The following is a 24,272-nucleotide window of genomic DNA, read 5'->3' as shown; positions in this document are numbered from 1 at the left end:
TCTCTCTCTGCCTGCCTCTCTGCCTGCTTGTGATCTCTGTCTGTCAAATAAGTAAATAAAATCTTTTAAAAAAAAAGTGAAAAGAGAACTCATAAAGTGGGAGAAAGTTTTTGCAAATCATGTATAAGAGGAATGTAAAGAAGACTATATAAAGAAGTGTTGCAACTCAACAATGAAAAGATGAAAATCCCAACTAAACAATGGGCAAAAGATTTAAACACATATTTTCAAATAAGATTATTATAATAGCCAACAAGCACATGCAACCGTGTTCAACATCATTGGCCACTGGAAAGAAGGGGAGTGACTGTCACTGCCTAGAAGGTTGCTTAGGGGAGATGAAAATGTTTTGAAACTAGATGGTGGTGATGGTTGCCCAACCTGGCCAATATATTAACCGCCACTCAATTATACACTTTAAAATGGGTGACTTTATGGGCTGCCTGGGTGGCTGAGTCAGCTCTTATTTTGGCTGAGGTCATGATCTCAGGGTCCTGGGACTGAGTCCCAAGTGGGGCTCTACACTCAGCGGGGAGTCTGCTTTAGGATTTCTCTCCCTTTTCCTCTGCCCCTCTCCCCAGCTCGTGCGTGCACCCATGTGTTCTCACCCTCTCTTTAAAGTAGATAAATAAATCTTTAAAAATGGTGAATTTATGGTATGTAGATAATTTCTCAACAATAAAACAAATAATCCAATTTTAAAATCGGGAAAGGAGCCAAACAGACGTTTCCCCCATGAAGATGTACAAACGGCCAGTAAGCCCATGAAAAACACTTGCCATCACTATTCATTAGGGAATTGCAAATCAAATCACAATGAGAGATCACTTTACACCCATAAGGATGACTATAATCAAACGGACTGATAATAACAAATGGTGGGGATGTGGAGAAAATGGGGCCCTTGTACACCGGTGGCGGGAACACCACCTGGTGCAGTCATTTTGGAAAAACAGTCTTGACAGTCGCTCTGAAGGTGAAAACAGAAGAGTTATCCTATGACCTTGCCATGTCACTCCGAGGAATCTATCCAAGCGAAATGAAAACATATGTCCACACAGAGCAGAGGATTATTTACAGTCTGTATGTCTGTAAACTGGTGAATGGAACAACGGTATGCAGAATTTAAATAATGGAATCTCCTGTGGTGATTTTTTTAAAAAGTGAGGTACCAGGAGCGCCTGAGTGGCTCAGTCCGCTAAGGATCTGCCTTTCCCTCAGGTCATGATCCCACAGTGCTGGGATCGAGCCCCGCATCGGGCTCCCTGCTCAGTGCGGCTTCTGTCTTCCTTTGCACCCCCGCCCCGCACATGCGCTCTCTCTCACTCTCTCTCTCTCATATTAATAAAAATTTTTAAAAAAATAAAAAACGAGGTACTAGTAAGTGCTACAACATGGATGCAGCTTGGAAACATGACAAGTGAAGAGAGCCAAACACAAAAGGCCCTAATGCTGTGTGACTCCCCTTAAATGAAATGTCCAGAAGGAGCAAAGCCAGAGCGACGTGGTTGCCTTGGCCTGGCAATGGAGGGTGCCTGCTAATGAGCACGGGCTTGTTTGGGGAGTGAGGAAAATGTTCTCCCACTGATTGTGGTGATGGACGCACAGCTCTGAATATAGTCAAAATAATTCAACTGTGTGCCTCAAACGGGTGAATCGTGCGGTATGCGGAGTGGAATTCAATAAGGCTGGTAGATAAAAAAGGAAATGGTGATGCTTTCTTTCACCTTTTTGGTAATGTTTTCCTTCCTAAGCTGGGTGGTGTGTGTTCATGGGTGTGTATTTTATTAATTCTTTAAATTTGCATTTAAATTATGCTTTGCAGGTAAAACAGAGATCTTAATAAAAATACTGTTTTTAGAAGGCTGACAGACCCGGATGCTAATTGTGGCTCAACCACTTAAGAGCTATGAGCTCTCTGGCAGACTACCGGACCTTCCAATGTCTTATCTGTAAAGCAGGGATGGTGGTAATAGTAATTCCCTCATAGGCTCTTAGGTCATGTGCCTGGAATGCTGTCAGTGCTATTATTAGCCAATATTAGCTCTAAGGAGTTGAGCCACTTGCCTAAGTAACTCAGAACCATGGCCTCTCTTTCCTTAAACTCCAACTCCCATATTTGCTATTCCACAAAAATTCATGACTTCGATCAGGGGAATAAAATGGACCTTCAAGTGGGACCCACCGAATTCTACATTTAAAATGTCCTTAACTTAATGGTTCTATAAAGTCAATAAAGCTCCTTTTTTAAAGATTTGTTTATTTATTTGAGGGAGACAGAAAGTGCATGAGCAAGGGGGAGGGGCAGAGGGAGAAGCAGACTCCCGGCTGAGCAGGGAGCCCGATGCGGGGCTCGATCCCAGGACCCTGGAATCATGACCTGAGCTGAAGGCAGATGCTTAACCTGCTGAGCCACCCAGGGGCCTAAGTCAATAAAGCTCTGAGTCTCAGCTCAGGTCATGATCCCAGGGTCCTGGGATCGAGTCCCGCATCAGGCTCTCTGCTCGGCAGGGAGCCTGCTTCCTCCTCTCTCTCTCTGCCTGCCTCTCTGCCTACGTGTGATCTCTCTCTGTCAAATAAATAAATAAAATCTTTAAAAAAAAACCCCACCAAAATCATTTTTTAAAAAAACTGCATCTTGAAGCCTACCACCTGGGGTTCTGGCCCAGATGAATGCATCAGTGAATGCGTCAGGGATGGGCAACCAGGCGGTAACGAAGGGTGGGAGAGATACGAACCTGTCTTGGACCCTTGCAAGGACTCTCTTAAAGGAGATACCGTTTTGTTGTTCCCCATGCATCGGAAAAAATTTCCATGCACAATTATCACAGCCCATTGCTTAAAGTGCTTGCCAGATAGTTCACACTACTAGTTTCCTTCCACCTTTCCGTGTTCACGAGTATCTGCCTTTGAGCCACAGCACTGCTGGAAACTTCCCCCACCAGCCAAAGGGAAAGTGACAAAGAGATGAACCCAGGCACTCTAGCTATCTGCCAGCACCTGAGACAAACCATTCGCTGGGGCAGGCGAAGGCTAAAACACTGAATGTGAACAGAATTAGGCTTCAGGAAAAGCCTTCCTTGATCCTTCCCTCGCCCCACACGAAGCTGCTACCACATTGCAAAGTCTCACGGCATCTTCTTAATTACGCTTTTGTAAAACCACATGTTTATGACATTTAATTTCATGTCCGTATCTCTCTCAAGCTTCTGTGCTCCAGGAGGGGAGGGACTGCCTCTTCCTTATGGACTACTGTAGCCCCATCAGCTAGCACATGACCGTGCACATAGTAGATGCTCAGTAAACTACCTGTTGAGGTGATGTGCAATCTGTATAATGACAGATTAATTCCTGCAGTGATGAAGGGGGATGATCAGAAGTTCCACGGGAGACCTTGGATTGCCAAACAAAGCGGTCCTAGGAAAGGATCGCACTGTGGAACCGCTTCTTTGGGGAAATGGTAACAACTTACCTGTGCTGTGTAAGCACATTGACAGCTGACGGATGATTTGCACAGTAAGCCAGGTACATAGATTTAAAATGAGGCATGAGGTTCAATAGACAACCTCCGACTCTGTGTTGGTTTTCTGGAAACCTGCAGGTAAAACAGATGAAAACCCAGAATGTAAAATAAGAAACAGGAGATAAAGGAGGCTTCCAGTCAAACCTGGCAACACGCAAACCTTTTGAATTCTTTTGCCAAAGTGAAGAGAGAAACTATATTATAACACTTTTGCCATGGAATGCAAGTTCCTGACCACTACTTTATTATTATTATTTTTTTGATGGGGTACTGGACCACCACTCCAAACTCGAGCCACCAAACGTGGTGCCCATACACAGGGGCTGGATACTTACTTGAAAGGACCAGATAGTGTTTTTTAAAGACATTTGTTCAAACTACAATATTCAAAATTTTAGCCAGGCACACACACATGCACACACACACACAAAATACTCTTGGCTAATTTATATGAAGTTCAAGTACAGACAAAAGTAATCAAATCCCAAACTGACACACCACAACGGAGTATTATGTAGTCTCAGTGGCTTGGGGGTTGCCAGGCAGGATGGCTTCATGACTTTAATCTTTTTGAGTTACAAGCCACCTGTTTTCATTTGTAGACAAATCAGAGAAGTGCAAGAAAGAAAAATTACTCAGCATTCCACCATTCAGAGATAGCTATTAGGATAATTCTGGCATATTCTTTGGTCTTCCTTCTACATGTTTCTCGATAAAATGGAAAACAAAGATTAGAAATCTAGCTTGTAATTGGTTCTTCTCACATAGTGACTTATCTTTCCACATCAACAAGCTGGATCCCTAACAGCATTTAGGATGGTTCCTCAGGCCTTAACCATCTTCCTTCCTGGATGACCGCCTGTGTCCCAGAAAGCTCAAGAAACAGGCAGTCACCCAGATTTCCCTGGAGACGATGAAAGTCGCCAACTTCTCTGAGACACGGTGCTTGGAAAACTCATCTTGCTACAGAACTATACGGCCTGATGATCACTGCAGTCCTCAACCACCAAGCTGACCACCAACATGTACTGTGGTTCTCATCAAGATATACTTCCCTTCCCCAACTTTTTGTGTATTTCAAGTGTTAACAAGCTACCAGGTGTGACTGAAAGAGAAAAAGCAGCTTATGCAACTGAATGAATCACCTGACTAACTTTCCCAAGTAATTGGCAATGTACAAAAGGAGACATCGAATCAATGTCACAGGCATCATCCCCGGTCGATGGAGACCTGATTTGTCTCTCATATTGACCAGGAGCAGTAAACCGATAATGATTTTTAAATAAAGTCAGAAATGGTTTACTGCTTGTAGAGCCCTGATATACAACCAGGGGTTTGGCTCTCCCTGGTGCCTTTTCTCTGTACTGGGACAGTTCATCAACGCTGTAACAAGTGAGTAGATTAAAAGTATCCCTATCTAAGACAGCAGCCAGCAGGAAAAGAAAACACGCCAAAGAAAATGGTGTTGCTAGCCATCCTAAGGGCAATGGGTAGTACTTACTTGGAACATTCTTCCAAGGCTTGACAGAGCGTCTGCTGAAACAAGCATATTTCCTCGAAGTTCCCCAATAAAGATGTAAACTCCACAGTACTTAGACTGAAAAAAAAAATACACAGTGTCAGTGGATAGAACTTCAGGAGGATTCCCGTTACCCATTGCTAGTCTGGTGAGCTGATAACCTGCTAAAAAATTGACCAACGGCACGAGGGAAGCAATCCCTACATTTTAACTTTTGCTTTTTAATTTACACCAGCTCTGTGGTCTTAAACAACATTTAAAAGCGTCCTTCCTTGATTTCCTTTTTCTACAATAAAAATAATGATCTAGAGCAAACAAGTGTTTATTAAAGACATTTAGGTGTTTTACAAGCGATGAGTGGACAAGTAACAAGTGTATAATATCTAAGTACCTCAACAGGCAAAATCCATCACGGCTGGGGATAAATGTAAACAATTTGGAGTATTCTCTTCTAGAGGAACCGGGAGAATAATTGAAAGGTATTATATAGGCTCATAGACGGCACAGGGGAAAACCACAAAATCCAGTTTCTCCCGATGTAAAATGCTCATAAATCAACAACAACAAAAAATTCTTTATCGGAAGAAGTAGAGGAGAAGAAAATAGTACTGGTTTGTTGGTTTGTTTGTGGAAGGGAATGGAGTAAATAAAGGCCGGCTGATAAAACCATGGTTTTATGGAGAGCCCCTGTACGATGAATTTTCTCCATTCTTCCTCTCCCAAATGGTAGGTGGTAACACACCGCCAACACCACTCACCCAGCTCTTAACAGCCCTGCAGGCGTTTCCCAAATAACTCAGTTGAACCTGACGACAAGGTCATGAGGTAGGTGCTGTTGTCTCCCATCTTACCCGGAAGGAGACCTGGGCACAGAGGGGTTAAGCAAATCACCCAACATCACAAAGCCTGGGAAGGGTGAAGCCAGGATTTAAACCACAACATTCTAGCTCCAGAGTCCTTGCTCTCACACACCATTCCTGAAGATTTAAAAGGCCAGCGGCGGCCACGTCTTCTTTCTTCTTCATGTAATAATACAAGGGGAGTGTTTCCAAGAGAGTAATTTTTGCTGACCAAGCAAAGGAAGCCCCACGCGAACATTACCAGTAACCCCTTGAGCACCAGAAGTGCCCAGTTCCTCTGCCATCGTGCCCTTCTGAACCACAAGCTGGGAAACCCCCAGCATGGGGGACAAAAGCGAAACCTTCAGCCGGCCGGCTTCCCTGACTTCCCTCTCTCATGGCCCCAAGAAGCTAACTGGCAGGCCGATGTGAACCTGATCACAGAGGGGGCCTTCTTGGCTTGCCCAGGATCAGACGGTGAACAGTCTGGTTTGCTCCAGTCACTCTGGGGTCCGCCAGACAGCCGGGTGGAAAGTGACCCTGACTGTGTTCTGAATTTATACGGCATCAGGGGAGTTCTGAGTCAGGCTCCTTGCCTCTTTCATTTGAAATCTTATCATCTCTCCTCCCAGGGCCACCACCTCGGTTTCCTGTTTCTGCCTGTCACCTCCACAAAATGGAAGGCGCGTTTCAGTCGGTGGCAGGAGGTGCAGCAGGTGGCATCTGGGTCGAGTCTGGCCACTGACTGGCTGTGTGGCGGGCATGGCCGGCGGTAAACCTCTCTGGACTTCACTTTTCTCATTTGTTCAATGGGGACTAGACCCAGTGATTCACTGAGGTTCCTTCCACTCAGCTCTATGAAGTATGATTCACAGGGTTCACTTCGCGTTTTACATAATAACAACAAAAGACACTTTGTTGTTGATCGCATTTTGACTCTTAGAAAACTCGGGAATACAAAATCCTTTCATACCGAAGCAAGATTCCCACAGCGGCATGGGAAACTGAGCAAGACCTTCTGCCTTAGCAAACACGATCTGGCAAAAAAGGCGGGGGGGGGAGGATCGCAAAATATGTTAAACTTATTTAAGCCTGAAGTCCAAGAGTAAACTCTTCCTGAGGGAAAAGGGGAGGCTTTTGTCCTCTAGTATGTGTACCCGTGGTGCAATATTCTATTCGCCTTCTAGATTATAATCCCTAGTAAAGTGTAATCAATTAAAATAAAAACGCAAACAAATGCCATTAGCCAATAGTTATTAAACAGGCCGCGCCTACACACACACACACACACACACACACACACACACACACACACGGTCCATATTTTTCTTTCATGAAAACAAAGTTTTCAACTCAAACCTCAGTCACTTCTAAGACCTGAATAAAGTTTGAGTATTTTATTTAAGACAAGACAAAACACGTAAACACATCCTCTTCGTCCTGGGGGAAACGCGAGCTCGAGTTCTAAGTGCCCTTGCAAACATTCACAAAATGCCACACTCTTTCCACTCTCAGACCATAGGAAAGAGTTTCTGCCCCGGCACGCAAAGGTCAGGGGGAGCACATAACTTTCCAGTTTACACGCTTTTCTGCATAAAAACACCAGCAGGTCCCTTTTGTGCAAGGTAAAACTGCACACATCGCTTTTAAAATGTACGAGATGACAATTGTGACAGACAGACATGCAGACGTGCTCGCTCATTCCTTCCACGGCCAGAGAAGACAGAAAGCCAAGCTCTCCAGCAGCAACCTCCTGTATAATTTCCGTTGCCTTGACCATGTTCTTGGCAACCTGTGATCTGTGGAAATTCTTCTAAAGGGCAAAATCAATTATTCAGTGACATGAGAGCAATGACTCTAGCTGCTGACGTTATCTGGCTTTATTTAGCAAGGGGCTGAAAATGTAAATCTTACTTGTTATTGGACTGCAGGGGTCTTAAGTAAGTGACAAGCAGAGACTGAAGTTCTTTAGCATAATCCTTTTCAGTGTCCAAAATGTTCTGTAACACCTGTAGAGAAACAAATGTCAAGGTCAAGATCTTGTATTCATCAGGAGAGCCAGAGGGAACATAGAGCTTTAGATGTTTCAATCAAATTACTAGGCTAGCACCCCAGTAGGTAAGAAGCACAAAATCTGAATGCAAACTAATTACAAACTTCATTCCAGCCAACGAATAATTGCACGACTACTGGTGATATTGCATAATTCCTATGAATATAGTTTCTCACAGTTACTCATAACCGGAAGGACCTGGCCATTTACACAGCACTGCTGGGAATGCTTTCATGGGCTTTAAATCATTTATCCTCAGGGAAAGGTCTCAGCTAACAAAGGATCATATTCCCATTTTACGGATGAGACATTGAGACCAGCTACCTTAAGACATACAGATTCAATGTCAGGGTAATAACAGGTCCAATACCACAAAAGATTTTTCTTTAAGTTATGTTTCGATAAGAGCTTTAGGGGACAGAACCCGACGCCACAGTGAATCGTTACATAGAGTTAGAACTGGTCTTTTAGGAAAGGTAAAAAGTACCAGTATGAACAATTCAAAGAGAAGAGGAAGCTGAAGTGGGAGGAATTTAATTTTTTTAAGATTTTATTTATTTATTTGACAGAGATCACAAGTAGGCAGAGAGGCAGGTGGAGTGTGGGGAGGAAGCAGGCTCACTGCTGAGCAGAGAGCCCGATGTGGGGCTCAATCCCAGGACCCTGGGATCATGACCTGAACCGAAGGCAGAGGCTTTAACCCACTGAGCCACCCAGGCGCCCCAATGGGAGGAATTTAATAGTGGAATAATGCCTACTGGTATTCTGAAAAATAACCAAATTAAATTCCTCTAGGCAAAACCACCAACGTACCGAACGTAATGTCTCTTGCCCCACCAGTCTTGGGGTCCTGCCCCATTCCCCAGCCTCTTCTGGAAGTAGCTACAACCTACATTTCAAGCTCCTAGAACTCGCCAAGCTAACATTTCGGTGCATTTTCTCTCCTAGCTCCTCATTCATTCGGCAGAAATGTGCTGCAGGCCCACTCCATGCCTAATGGCATGAGGCCTGCGGGGAGTTTCCACTCTGTTTGCAGAGAGGAGCGTTAAATAGAGGACCACAGGACTATGTGTGAAGCATTCTCGGCTGCGAGGAGCCTCTCAGGCAACCAGGATTCCAGAAAGAGACTCACAGGACAATGCATGATGGTCCACTTTTGGAAAGGTGGAGTGGACAAAGCGAGCGGAGGCCTCGGTCACTGTGGGCTTTGGGGGGAACCACCAGACTTGGGGGGGGGTCGTCCAGGCTCTGCTACTGATGGACAGGTGGCCACAGTTTTAAGGCTTCACTTGCCTCACCTCAGATTGTGACATTTCACCTACCTCAGGGACCATTGTGAAGAGGGACTGAGACACTGGACAGGTAGGTGTTGAGTGAGCAGGAAACAGGCCCACCAATGGAAAGGGTTAAAAAAAGTTTCTCCAGGGCAGCGCTAATACTTTGGACCAGACAACTCTTGGCTGTGAGGGCCACCCTGTGCATTATGGGACACTGAGTAGTGTCCGTGACCCACTACATGCCAGCTGCACCCCCCCCCCACCGTAGGGCAACCAAACACACGTCCAGACACTGCCGAACGCCACCTGAAGGACGGTATCGCCCCAGTTGAGAATCCCTGGTTTAGGGGCCACAGGCCACAGCGTGTCTTCAAAATCAAAGGCTTAAGTCATACCCCCTCCTCCCCAGCCACTCATGTCTCCTTTCAGTTCCTCTATTCCTCAGAAACTACTCTCAAAAGGTGAAAATATCAATAAATCCCGGGGCCTGCAGGCACTAATGCTCTCTGAAACTAATCCAGTGACAGAACAGAAATGATCCCCCCCACAGAAAGCTGAAGCATCACAAAGGAAATAGGCCACTGTCTTGAGATGAACAAAAAAGAAAACACATTAAAAACTCATGGGGGGGGCGCCTGGGTGGCTCAGTGGGTTAAGCCTCTGCCTTCGGCTCAGGTCATGATCCCAGGGTCCTGGGATTAAGCCCCGCATCGGGCTCTCTGCTCAGCGGGGAGCCTGCTTCCTCCTCTCTCTGCCTGCCTCTCTGCCTGCTTGTGATCTCTCTGTCAACTAAATAAATAAAAAATAAAATCTTTAAAAAAAAAAAAAAAACTCATGGAGACACCTGGGTGGCTCAGTTGTTAAGAGTCTGCCTTCAGCTCAGGTCATGATCCCAGGGTCCTGGGATCGAGTCCTGCATCGGGCTCCCTGCTCAACAGGGAAGCCTGCTTCTCCCTCTCCCACTTCCCCTGCTTCTGTGCACTCTCTCTTTCTCTCTGACAAGTAAATAAATAAAGTCTTTAAAAAAATTTTTTAATTAAAAAAATTTAAAAACTCCTGGGATGCAGTTAAAGCAGACAAACATAAAGCTGTAAATGTCCATATTGAAAAAGAAGAAAGAGGACTTCCGGTCTCTGGTCCGGCCTTTAAGCAGCGTGGCAGTCATTACTCCAACCTAACAGTAAGTCGATAGCTGAACTAACTGGAAAAAAACACCCGCCTGAGTTCCCTTATATCTGTCAGGGAATTGAGGCCACGGCGGGGGGGGCAGGGAATGCTACCCCCATGAGTGGAGAGATAGGCAGGCAGATACAGAAAATCAAACCTTGCTGGAGCAGAAACCCATGAGCATAGGCCTCCACAGAGATCAGGAGCAGGGCAGGAAAACCTGAGTTGTAACTGAATTACTGGGGGCACAGTGTGGACGAGTCTGAGAGTTCAAACTCCCAGGGGGCCCAGTCACAGGGCAGCACACCCACCTTTTGTGGTACCTCTGGCAGCTCTCCCAGGCTGTCACAATGAAGAGAGGAGGAAAATTTCCCTCCTGCTTCAGAAGCAGGAAAGGAAAGGAAGCCATTTTGAAATACACCAGAGCATTCTGTCCATCCTAACAAGGTCTGCCCTCAAGAGAGAAATTATTTTACCAGAGCCTAACCTATCAGATTTTTACCAGGGCCTAACCTAGCTAGGGGAAGGGAAATACCCTACCTCAGCTCCCTCTAGCCTTCCTGTCCCACGTGAAGGAGGAAAACGACGTGAGAAGCAATGGTGAAGTTCACAATCGAGAGACATAAACTCACCAAAAGACGGAGACCTAATCGTTGGACTTCAGAATCCCTCCCCTGCCCCCACACCTCACCACCATATTACTAAAGGCCTCCTTACTGCAGCTCCTTTTACTCAGTATGTCATGTATGGACTCCAACAAAAAGTTACAAGGCATACTAAAAGGCAAAAAACACAGTCTGAAGAGACAAAGAAAACACTGGAACCACAGTCAAGTATGGCACAAATGCTGGAATTATCAGACTAGGATTTTAATAGGACTATGAGTGATATGCTAAGAGCTCTGATGAAAGTAGACAACATACTAGAATGGATGGGTATTGTAAGCAGAAAGACAGAAATACTTAGAATGAAAATGAAATGGTAGCAATCCAAAACACTGTAACAGAAATGAACTTGTGAGTCTATCGATAGATTTTGAAACTGAAAAGCAAGCAGAAAGAAAAGACTTTACAGAATACCTACGAACTGTGGGATAACACGTTTAAAGAGAATATCAGAAGGAGAAGAAGGTTGGGGCACCTGGGTGGCTCAGTGGGTTAAAGCCTCTGCCTTTGGCTCAGGTCATGTTCCCAGGATCCTGGGATCAAGCCCCACATCGGGCTCTCTGCTCGGCAGGGAGCCTGCTTCCCCCTCTCTCTCTGCCTGCCTCTCTGCCTGCTTGTGATCTCTGTCAAATAAATAAATAAAATCGTCTTTAAAAAACCACAATGTATTCAATTATGTATATATATATAGATATCTATATACACACACACATATAATTAAGATAAGTATGTGTGTGTATATATATATATGCTTATAAAAAAGCATATCTATATGCTTATAAAAAAGCTATATAGGGACGCCTGGGTGGCTCAGTTGGTTGGGAGACTGCTTTTGCTCAGGTCATGATCCTAGAGTCCCAGGATCAAGTCCAGCATCAGGCTCCCTGCTGGGCGGAGACTCTGCTTCTCCCTCTGACCTTCCCCACCTCGTGCTCTGTCTCCCTCATTCTCACTCTCAAATAAATAAAATCTTAAAAAAGCATATAGATAGATATGCTTATAGATGGGCATATATATAATGCTTATGTATAAATGAAATGAATGACAGCAAGGATATGAAGGATGGGAGGGAAGAATTACAAGTACTCTGTTATTATAAGGTACTCATGCTACCTGTAAAGCAGTATAGTGCTCCCTTTGCACTAGTTCTAAATATACATTGCAAACTCTAGGTCAACCTCTCAAAGTAAAAAGAAAATTCTATAAATATACAAAGCTACCAAAACTGACTCACAAAAGAAACAGAAAGTCTCAACAATATAACAAGACATCGAATAAGCATTCAAAACAATTCCCCTAAGTTAAAGCCCAGGATGAGAAGACCTTACTGGTTGATTCTACAAGTTGAAAGAATATATATCAGTCCTTCACAAACTCTTAAAATCCTGGAAAAGAACAGAGTAGAGGGTACACTTCCCAATTCCAAAACATCACAAAGCTACAGTAACCAGACTGTTTAGTACTAGTACAGGATAGATGTATCAGTAGAGTAGAACTGACAGTCTAGAAATGAACCCATGGTCAACTGATTTTTGACAAGTGTACCAAGACATTTCAAAAGGGAAAGAACTATCTTTTCAACAAATGGTGCGAGGACGACTGGGTGTCTACATGCAAAAGAATTTGTACTCCAACTCTATAACATATACAAAAATTAATTCAACATGGACTCAAGAGTTAAAACAACCGAACCCTTAGAAGACAACCAAAGAAGAAATCTTCACGACGATGGATTTGACACCAAGCAACAAAAGAAAAAACAAGCACAAGCAACAAGAGAAAAAATAAGTAAGCTGGAATTTATAAAAATTTAAAACTTTGTGTGTCAAAGGAGATTATCAAGAAAGTGAAAAGACAAGCCACAGATTGGGAGAAATACTTACAAGTCATATATCTGGCAAGGGTCTAGTGTCCAGAATATATAAAGAACTCTAAAAACTCAACAGTAAAAATAATTACTTGAAAGTTGGCTAAAAATTTGAACAGCCATAGAGTTTCACCATATGACCCAGCAGTTCAATTCCTAGAAAAATGAAAACATATGTCCACACAAAAAGCTGCACATGAACCTTCACAGAGCATTATTAATAACCACCAAAAAGTGGATACAATCCAAAGGTCCACCAACTGATGAATGGATAGACATAACCTAGTACATCTATATAATAGAATCTTAGCCATAAAAAGGAAAGTACTGGTACATTCTATAACATGAATAAACGATGAAAATAACATGCTAACTGAAAGAAACCAGACACAGAGGGAAAATTATGTATGATTCAGTTTACATGACATGTCCACAATTGGCAAAATCCATAGAAACAAAAAGTAGATTAGTGGCTATCAAGGCCTGGAGGAAATGACTGCTAATGGGTACAGGGTTTCTTCTTTTTTAAAAATTTTATTTAAATTCAATTTAGTTAACATACATTGTACTATTAGCTTTAGAGACAGACTTTAGTGATTCATCAGTTGCCTACAACACCCAGGGCTCATTCCATCAAGTGTCCTCCTTAACACCCATCGCCCAGTTACCCCATCCCCCCACCCACCTCCCTTCCAGCAACCCTATTTGTTTCTTAGAGTTAAGAGTCTCTTATGGTTTGTCTCTCTAATTTTGTCTTATTTTATTTTTCCTTCCCTTACCCTATGTTCACCTGTTTTGTTTCTTAAGTTCCACATATGAGTGAAATCATATGGTATTTGTCTTTCTCTCGCTGACTTATTTTGCTTAGCGTAATACACTCTAGTTCCATCAGAGTCATTGCAAATGGCAAGAGTTCGTTCTTTTTGATGGCTGAGTAGTATTCCATTGGAGGTATGATATATATATTCTATATATGGGAATATATAGAATATTATACATAATATATATAATATTATGTATATATAATACATATGATATCACCTCTTCTTTGTCCATCCATCTGTTGATGGACATCTGAGCTCTTTCCATAGGTTGGCTATTGTGAACATTGCTGCTATGGGTACAGGGTTTCTTATTGAGGTGATCAGGTGATGAAAATATTTTAAATGCCTACTTGTGATCTCCGTCTGTCAAATAGATAAATAAAATCTTTTAAAAAAAGGGTGGAGGGCACCTGGGTGGCTCAGTGGGTTAAAGCCTCTGCCTTTGGCTCAGGTCATGGTCTCCGGGTCCTGGGATTGAGCCCCGCATCAGGCTCTCTGCTCAGAAGGGAGCCTGCTTCCTCCTCTCTCTGCCTGCCTCTCTGCCTACTTGTGACCTCTGTCTGCCAAATAAATAAATAAAATCTTTAAAAAAATATATTGTAAAACCAGACTGTGGTGTTTGTCACATAACTCTGTTAACTTACGAAAAATCAGTGAATTGTACGGTTTAAAATGGTGAGTTATGTGGTATGTGAATTATATGTCAATAAAACTATTTTTAAAAAAGGCAAAGCACACATTTCTCATCCATTAATAGAAACTTCTCAGGTTTTTTTCTTAAAGATTTTATTTATTTATTTGACAGAGATCACAAGTAGGCAGAGAGACAGGCAGAGAGAGAGGAAGGGAAGCAGGCTCCCCGCTAAGCAGGGAGTCTGATGCGGGGCTCAATCCCAGGACCCGGAGACCATGACCTGAGCCGAAGGCAGAGGCTTTAACCCACTGAGCCACCCAGGTGCCCCTCCTCAGGTTTTTGTCTTGGATTCCAAGTCCTCATCCAGGAAAGCAGCCTTCCAACCTTGAATCTGTCCATCACAGGGCTCCCTGCCCAGCTGGGCCGCGACTCACTGCCATGCCTCAGCTCATCACCTACATTCATGCTCAGCACTGATATTCGTTCCATGGTCTAAGAAATTGGGAGAACCGCACCAGAATGCAGCAGTATCGCCTTTTATTAAGGAGGAGGTAAAACATATGCAGACTGCTTTATTAACAGCATTATTTGCCTATAGTATCTGTATTGAGGACGGGGAAAAGGATGGTGGCCTGCCTTCCTGCTCGTGTTCAGGAAGGAATGAAGTCATCTAATCATCTCCCTTTGTTCACATTTTTCTGAAAAGACCATGTCTGGAAATCAGCCATCCTACAAACTCACCCTCCTTCTGAGCACTGTTGCCTCTAACTGTCACCCTACCCAAATTATAATGTCTGCTGGAAATAAGGAAAACAAAGTAAAAAAAAATCAAACTAGATCCAGTCATTCACTGCCTCAAGGGGGTTTTTAAATTAGCAAAGTCAGACATTATTTACATCATACAATGTGATTTTTAAAACAAACAACACTGCTTTAATCCGACCTCCTTCTCACCACTGAAACAGCATTCTTATGTCCATTTCCTTTAAAATGCTATGATCCGGGGCTCCTTTAAAAGTAATCGCTAAGGGGCGCCTGGGTGGCTCAGTGGGTTAAGCCTCTGCCTTCGGCTCAGGTCATGATCTCGGGGTCCTGGGATCGAGCCCCACATCGGGCTCTCTGCTCAGTGGGGATCCTGCTTCCTCCTCTCTCTCTGCCTGCCTTTCTGCCTACTTGTGATCTCTGTCTGTCAAATAAATAAAATAAAAATCTTTAAAAAAAAGTGATCACTAAGATTTTGCAAAGAAAAGAAAAAGAACTCGGTAAGATTTTGCAAGAAGGGTATGGACTGTCCTGCTGCAGCGGGTTGATTTGCTAGGTGAGGCAGCACGCTTTGCAGGAATCCCGTTCTTGTTGGACCCACTAGCCCGGGACCCATGTAGGCAAAGGTGAGTTAAGCACGCAGACACCTCCTGCTGCCTGTGAGTGAGTTCAGAGAGCTAAACCGGTTAACTCATACTGCAGTGAGTTTTGAAGATGGCTGAATGCTGACCTTACAGAACTAAACTGACCTGGGGCACTTGGGTGGCTCAGTGGGTTAAGCCTCTGCCTTCGGCTCAGGTCATGATCCCAGGGTCCTGGGATCGAGCCCCGCATTGGGCTCTCTGCTCAGCAGGGAGCCTGCTTCCTCCTCTCTCTCTCTCTGCCTGCCTCTCTGCCTACTCTCTGTCTGTCAAATAAATAAATAAAATCTTTAGAACTAAACTGACAAAGGTGGTCAATGAATCCTTCATTAAGTAATGCAAAAAAAAATTTGAATTTGAACGGTAACATACTAAACAGCGCTGCCCTTGCTATGATTTGATTAGTAGAAACGCTCATCTGGGTGGATGCTTGGGATTCTTTCCCAAATTCATTTAGGCCTTTATTGCTCTCCTCAATCTCAAAAGACCAACTGATGAACTTCTGACACTGGTTCTTTATTTTGTAGGCCACAGGGCATCTCCTGTAGAAGTATAAAAAGGGAAGCAGACAGAGGAGGCTGTGTGTTCCCAAACAGAAGGCCTCAGTGGTGAGTCAGAAGGCAAGGGGTTTGGCAAGCCGACCAGCTTCCGAGCAGTACGGTTTGATCGAGATGAAATCCATTCAAACTTACTAAAATAGGCTGCACCCAGACACTGCCTTTGCCTCCCTGACTCTGTCTTCCCAAGGACAACTGAGTATCCTTTTGCTCCATGAACCTCTGACCAAATTCAGAGTAAGAAAGATGGTGAGAAGCCATACACAGAGGTGGAGGCCTTTTGTACCTCTGTCCCGGGCTATTGATTTTCCAGTAAAATATATTTCCCACGCTTCCTGGAAAGGCTTGAGAGTGAGTTCATTTTTATAACTCCTTCTTCCAAAAGGAAAGAGTCATCAAGTATGAAGGAATTCTTTTAAGAGGCGAAAATCCACAAACAAAGGCTGAAAACAGAGAAGTGTCCCATGATCAAGGGGGACTCTAGTGGCCTCAGGAAACCTTAAATCGAAGCCAAGGCATCATATTACAGGAATTCCCAGATAATTACGATGCCTGTGAAAATGAGGTCATGTTGACAAAGCCCTATGGGACGGAAGAAGGTGCCATCTTACATGCCAGTAGCGCCTCCTCGCTCACACTGGAGTGTTGTGGCTGGTTTCACACCTCCAGGTCCTGGGCTTCCCGGAACCAAGCAGCACTAGCTCCCTCTCAGCAGACTCAGCAAATCCTGTCACCACCTCTACCTCTGGCCTTCAGATGGACGATGAACAGCTGACCCTCGAGCCACACAGGTTGGAAGCTCGCAGGTCCACTTAGATGCAAATTCTTTTCAATAAATACAGTACAATACTGTAAAGGTATTTTTTCTTCCTCATTATGATTTTCTTAATAACATTTCCTTTTCTCTAAGGGCGCCTGGGTAGCTCAGTTGTTAAGCGTCTACCATTGGCTCAGGTCATGATCCCAGGGTCCTGGGATCGAGCCCCGCATCGGGCTCCCTGCTCAGTGGGAAGCCTGCTTCTCCCTCTCCCATTCCCCCTGCTTGTGTTCCCTCTCTCGCTGTCTTTCTCTGTGAAACAAATAAATAAAATCTTAAAAAAAACCTTCCTTTTCTCTAGTTTACTGTACTGTGAGAGCATCGCATATAACACACGTGACATACAAAATAGGTGGTTATCAGCTGTTCGTGTTCTCGGCGAGGCTTCTGGTGAACAGCAGGCTATCAATTAAGTTCTTGGGGAGTCGAAAGCTATACATGGGTTTTCAATGGTGCGCCAGCGAAAGGGGGTCAGCGCCCCTAAGCCCTGAGTTGTTCAAGGCTCAACTGTGTACGGATGAGTAAGGCAGGAAAGGGGGTAGGTGAAAAAGTACACGGGATATGGGGGACACTCCACACCACCAGTGAACCCTAATGTGAACTACGGACATTAAAGGATAACGATTCTTCAGTTGTCGCCAATCCCTCCTCTGGTGGGAGATGCCAATAGTAGGCAAGACTGTGCATGAGTGTGGCTGGGGCAGGGGCTGGGGGGGACGGTACATGAAAAATCCCTGTACCTTCCACTCAATTTTGCTGTGAACCCTAAACTTCTCTATAAAATAAAGCCTTAAAAAACTGGGGGCAGGTGGGTAAGCACTAGAGAAGGGAGAGAAAATTCAGGGTGGGGACAAGTGGGCAGACAGATGAGTAAGAGAAGAATGGAGTAAGCAACAGGTGCGTGGGGAGAGCAGAAATTGCAGGAGGTTTCGTGGGATTTTTCTGCGCTCTAACATGCCACCCGCTTCCCATCTTTCCTACCGGATGCAGGTTCTTTAAGACACACCCTTCAGGCATCTGCCACAAGTTACAATGCAGTGGAAGAAAGGGAAAAAAAAATGCTGGCCATCGCTGCTGCGGTGGACTGCAGGTGTGCACACTCTCACCCGGGGGGCTGCCCAGACAGTGCCCCCACCACCCTGCCCGAACCCCCTTCCAGCTCCTTTCTGCTTATCTAAGTCTTGGCACGCTGGAAGCCCATCTTCCACTGAACCCTTTCCCTTTACTCGTTCTCCAAACGGCAGCTTAGTGAGCTTCAGACTCACCTGGGGTGGGGGGGGCAAGGAAGGGGCTGAAGGTGTTGTTTAAAATGCGGTTTCCTGTGATCTGGGGCCAGAGATTCTGAGGTATAGCAAGTCAGGTGTGGGGCCCAGATAGCTGCACAAGCTTCCCAGGGGGCTTCGGAGGCAGGATCCCTCAACCACATTTTGAGAAACCCATCTTAGGACAGTTCGTAACTTTCCATCGTTTGCCACGTGGCTTACACTATCACGTCTGTCCTGCCTTCCCAGTGGGGCCGTGGCTGCCAAGACCTAGGGGTTGTGTATAAAATTAAGCCTGATAATGAAGCCACTTAGACTCCTTTTTCTGGTCTCTATTTTTTCAGTTTTACTGAGGTAAAACTGACGAATAAAAAGTATATATATGGGAGGTTGATAACAGGTGCAGATGGCAAAGTAATCACAAAAACCGAGCTAATGAGCATCCCTCCCAGGGTGCCTGGGTGGCTCAGTGGGTTGAAGCCTCTGCCTTTGGCTCAGATCATGATCCCAGGATCCTGGGATGGAGCCCCGCATAGGGCTCTCTGCTCAGCAGGGAGCCTGCTTCCTCCTCTCTCTGACTGCTTCTCTGCCTACTTGTGATCTCTGTCAAATAAATAAATAAAATCTTTAAAAAAAAATGAGCATCCCTCCCCACACACTGTTGCCATTTTCCTTTCTTGTTGCTTTGTTTTTAAATACTTCCTGGCACATAACCTTAAGTTATGATGGGCAACGAAAGCTAAGGAGCACGATAAGATTATCAGAAACACAATGAATAGAAAAATGATACACTGTTTTGCAACGGTGAAAAAAGTTCAACAAATGGCAGTGTATCTTGAGCACGTGGAAGGAACCAAGGTCAGGGGCAACACGAGCTCAATACCCATTCAGAGCAGCAGGCCAGGAGTGGCCCAGCCGCAGTCGGACACACTGATGTGCCACCAGACTGCATCAAGGACTGAATGGGGCAGAAATCAACAGACGATCCCGTGGAAACTTGAAAAGGGGGAGATAATATCCACAGACTTGCCAATTCAAGAAGTCTCTATCCTGCCCAAGTTCATAGGATGTATGGTTAATTTAATTTTTTTTTGAGATTTTTTAAATTTATTCATTTGAGAGAGAGAGATAGAGAGAGCTCGTGCACGAGCAGGAGGGGGAGAGGCAGAGGGAGAAGAAGACTCCTCGCTGAGCCAGGCATCCGACACGGGGCTCGATCCCAGGACCCAGAGATCACAACCTGAGCCAAAGGCAGATGCTTAACCACAGGAGCTACCCAGGTGCCCCGTAATGGTTAATTTTACATGTCACTTCACTGGATCACAAGGTACCCAACTTAAACATTATTTCTGGGTGTGTCTGTGAGTTCGTTTCCAGAAAAGATGAGCCTTCAAACTGGGAGAGGGAGTAAAACAGACGGCCCACCTCAGTGCGGCTGGGCATCATCCAATCTGCTGAGAGCATGAATAGAACCAAAAGGTAGAGGAGGGGAGGATCATTCTCTCTGCCTGACTTCTTGAGCTGAAACATCAGTCTTCTCCTACCCTTGGACTAGAACTTACACCATTATTGGCTCTCCTGGTTCTCAGGCCTTTGGACAATTTAACTTCTAGGAATCCACTCTATACATCTTGATATAGTTTGCCAAAGTCCTATGTATACGATGCTCGCTTCAGAATTGTTTCTATAGCAGCAAGGACCTAGAAGCGATGCACGTGAACTCCAACAGGAGGTGGGAGATACAGACTGCAGGACATCCAGAATTTGTACATAAGATTTACAGAAGGCTCATTCGAATCAGAGAGGTAAGGGGCACCTGGGTGGCTCAGTCAGTTAAGCTGAATTAGTGTTCCCATATTCTTTGGGTAAATACCTAGTAGCGTGGCTGTTGGGTCATAAGGTAGTTCTATTTTTAACTTTCTGAGACACACGCACATGTGCACGCACACACACAAGAGGAATATTAATCAGCCACAAAAAAGAATGAATCTTGTCATTCACAATATGGATGGTGCTAGAGAGTATTATGTTAGGTGACATAGAGAAAGGCAGATACCTTTGTAGTATGATTTCACTAAATTGTACATCTGAAACTAATAATACACTGTACGTTCACTAACTGAAATTTAAATAAAAAACTTGAAATACTAAATTGGTAGAATCAGCAGAGGTAGAGACAGCTCCAAAGCAGGGAGAAGCAGCTATGGTAATATTTTCATCCACCATATTTGACAGCATCCTTTCTTTAAAAATTAAATCATTGGGGTGGCGGGGGCTGGGGGGCAGCTGGCAGGGTGCCTGGGTGGCTCAGGTGGTTAAGCTTCTGATTCTTGATTTCAGCTCAGGTCATGACTGCAGGGTCGTGGGATGGAGCCCGCCACTGGGCTCTGTGCTCAATGGGGACTCAGCTTGTGATTCTCTCCCTGTCCCACACCCTCTGCCCCTCCCCTCTGGCTCACGCTCTCTCTCTCTCTTTTTCTCTCTATCAAATTAATAAATAAAATCTTAAAAAAAATAAATCACTGGAGGTCACCTGGAAGCTAAAAGAAATGGTCACAGAGGAAGGGAGAAGGGAGCCCGGCTCTGTTGGGTAATATAGCTTAACCTCAGAAATGTAAGAAGAAAAATAGTGATAAAACTGTCACCTACGATTATTGTCCATGTCACCTATGAAGCAAGCTCCTTCCTGGGTTTTCACACCAACTACTGCTCATGTCATCATTGTGGAGCAAACTCACTAAGGAGTGCTATTCTGTCTTTTGAAAACGTATAGAGATGTTTAAAAACTATCCATGAGCAAAAGGAAAGGAGGATGCCGTCCCAACGCACATCCAGCATTGGGTGAAAAGTGACACTATTTCAGCCGAGCTGGCAGACGACGACAAAGCTACCAGACAGGAAAACTTAGAGGTTAGGATGGCTCGACCTTTTCATTAGTGATTAGGCCAAGTCTGGAAAGGAGACATGAAGGAAAGCAGAGAGAAGATTAAGGAGAATAACATGACTTTTTTTTTTCAAATGGGAACTTATTTTGAATCCTGCCCAGGCCCTATTTATAGCTAATAGATTTTGACATATCTGTGTTCAAGCCAGAGCCATGCCATTCCTCCCTCTGTGCCAAAGGGCAGTGTTCCCTTCAGGCTGTCCTCGAACACAAGGTTGATAACATTTCCGAGGACATCATAACACATTGATTGATTCTAAAATAAAATCACAGTATGTAATCACTTAAAACTTACTGCTTAGAGGAACTTGGGAATTCACCTTCTAAGTATCTGGTAAGGCTACATCTACCTTCCGAATTTCCCTGTAACGCCTCCATGTGAACCGATTTCTCTTTTGGCACTGTTTAATGGACCTTGCTCTCCATCTTTGCACTACCTTTGAATCTTACAGTACAGTGAAGGCAAAACTTCTAGCCATCTGTCTGAGGCCTATAAGCAGACATCAGATCCTTGCAATAGCTTACCCAGTCTCCCATGTCACCTCAACACATCAGTGGCTCAGCCAGTGAAAAGATTCCATAGAGACAGGCAAGAAACTCTTTGGTTATGATCTGAACACTCACCACAGTATAATAGTTCTTGGTAAGCGGAGTAGTTTCAAATCCTTTGACAGCCTTGGGGGACAGAGGTCTCTCTGCAAAAAAGACATTTAAATTATGTTAATAACGTAGAAGGCTAAGAGGAACACTTTTATAATGTCGGTCAACTAACCTACTATAAATATTGTCGAATGGAAGGATAAGTGGAAATGTACGTTCCTCGACAAGTAAAACTCTAACTTGACTAAACTCTAGATGGTCCAAGTTAGAACTTGTCCAGGCCCCCTCAATCCCTGAGTTGACTCCAGGAAACAAACTGAGGGTTGCTGGAGGGGAGGTGGGTAATGGGTGATGGACACTGGGGAGGGCACGTGGTGTGATGAGCACTGGGTGGTATATGCAACTGATGAATCATCGATTATATCAAATAATAATGATAGCTAATGGAATTTATATTAAAAAAAACAAGCCTAGCTAATGAGTGGCAGGGCCAGGGCAAGAATTTCTCTCCACTTGGCCATGTTTATTTACTGGAGTCTGTCTCTCCACTCAACTTACTCAAAACAGATAAGCAAGGCCAACGCTAACCAAATATACATATTTACAACTTGTAAATTATTTTTTTTTAAGATTTTTTATTTATTTGAGAGAGAGAGATCACAAGTAGGCAGAGAGGCAGGCAGAGAGAGAGGGGGGAAGCAGGCTCCCTGCTGAGCAGAGAGCCCCATGTGGGGCTCGATCCCAGGACCCCGAGACCATAACCCGAACCGAAGGCAGAGGCTTAACCCACTGAGCCACCCAGGCGCCCCTACAACTTGTAAGTTATTATACAAGTATAATATAATACAGAGAATAGCAACCATCCTTTGTTGGGGCTCTCAAAATAATCAGAATCTCTAACACACTGAAAACTAGCAGGAAATTCTTGATTCTTTGATGTATCATTTTAATATCATGACACTCAGCGATAAAATGCTTTCTTTTACGAAGTTACTCTTACCTTTCAAACTCATGAGTAAGAGACATCCTAATACATTCTTCCTTTAAAAAAAAACACTTAAGATAAATACAAGACCTATCCTATCCTATCCTCATTTTCTCCTTTGCTCACTTTGTTGTATGTTCCATTTCTATCTTCCTGTATTATATGACGCTTTAAACTCGTTCTGAAGCATGGTGGAGTATATATAAATAACCAAACGATAAGATATCATCATGCTTGATTTTCCTTTTTGAAAAATGCTTTCTAGTTTTAAATCTATTACAGTCCCACCCTAAAAAATGCAAATTTTAGAAAAGAAAATAAAAACCAATGATTAGCCCATCACTCAGAGCTAACCATCATTAGAGTAACATTATAAAATATGCCTCCCACTCTTTTTATATATGTATCTGTGAACACACACACACACACAGGGATCTTTCTTATTTGACTTACAGTTTTGTAATTCTCCTAACAACCTTTTTTTTTTAATTTTTTTTATGCGATCTCTGTTCCCAAGGTGGGTCTTGAAGTCAAGATCCCAAGATTAAGAGTTGCGGATTCGACCAAATGAGCCAGCCAAGTGCTCCTCTGTAATTCGCCTAGCACAATGTTATTTCATGAATATTTTCTCATCTATCCTTGGCTTTTAATTATTATTATTATATTAAAAATATCCTTTATGTGATATAATGAACACTGGGTATTATATAAGATGACCTCTACCTCTGAAACCAATGATACATTCTATGTTAATTAACTGAATACTCATTTTTAAAAATATCCTTGGGCGCCTGGGTGGCTCAGTCGTTAAGCGTCTGCCTTTAGCTCAGGTCATGGTCCCAGGGTCCTGGGATCAAGGCCCACTCAGGCTCCCTGCTCAGCAGGAAGCCTGCTTCTCCCTCTCCCTCTCTCCCTGCTTGTGTTCCCTCTCTCTGTGTGTCTCTCTGTGCCAAATAAATAAATAAAATCTTTTAAAAAATCCTTTATATTTATTTGGTACTTAGTAGCTTTTAAGACATTTTATTTGATTCTCACAACAGCCCTGTCAGGCAGAGAGGATCTCATTTTGCAGAAGAGGTCACTGAGGTCAGGGAGATGAAGTCAGTTGCCTAAGGGCACATATCTTGGAATGGCAGAGCCAAGACTGAAGCCCAGGTATGTGCTTGAAGAACAGCCTGCACTCCTGACCCATATTACGTCCAGACAGAAAGCTACTGAAGGCTTCGGTTGATGGCACTGGCAGTGATTCCTACGGGACTTCAGAGCGACCATCAGTTTGAGCTGGGATGGTCAGGGAAGACTTTGCTAGGCAGGGGGCACCTTTATTTTAAGATTT

The 24,272-nt window shown here is 44.0% G+C and overlaps 1 protein-coding gene across 7 annotated transcripts in view; it reads right to left on the bottom strand.

Moving 5' to 3' along the window:
- ARHGEF6 (Rac/Cdc42 guanine nucleotide exchange factor 6) overlaps window positions 1–24,272 on the bottom strand; it is a 99,489-nt gene that overhangs the window by 31,339 nt on the left and 43,878 nt on the right. For all 7 annotated transcript variants that reach the window (XM_032841440.1, XM_032841437.1, XM_032841436.1 and 4 more), the window contains 4 exons: window positions 21,976–22,046; window positions 7,796–7,890; window positions 5,025–5,120; window positions 3,473–3,595 (listed from right to left, as the gene is read on the bottom strand). In XM_032841440.1, coding sequence (XP_032697331.1) covers window positions 3,473–3,595; window positions 5,025–5,120; window positions 7,796–7,890; window positions 21,976–22,046 — 385 coding nt within the window. The remainder of the gene's footprint in view (window positions 1–3,472; window positions 3,596–5,024; window positions 5,121–7,795; window positions 7,891–21,975; window positions 22,047–24,272) is intronic.

The sequence above is a fragment of the Lontra canadensis genome, unplaced genomic scaffold (assembly GCF_010015895.1).
Source record: "Lontra canadensis isolate GAN:19392208 unplaced genomic scaffold, GSC_riverotter_1.0 scaffold123, whole genome shotgun sequence".
Taxonomy (NCBI): domain Eukaryota; kingdom Metazoa; phylum Chordata; class Mammalia; order Carnivora; family Mustelidae; genus Lontra; species Lontra canadensis.
Note: the sequence above shows the minus strand (reverse complement) of the source record. Positions and strands in the feature narration are given on the sequence as shown.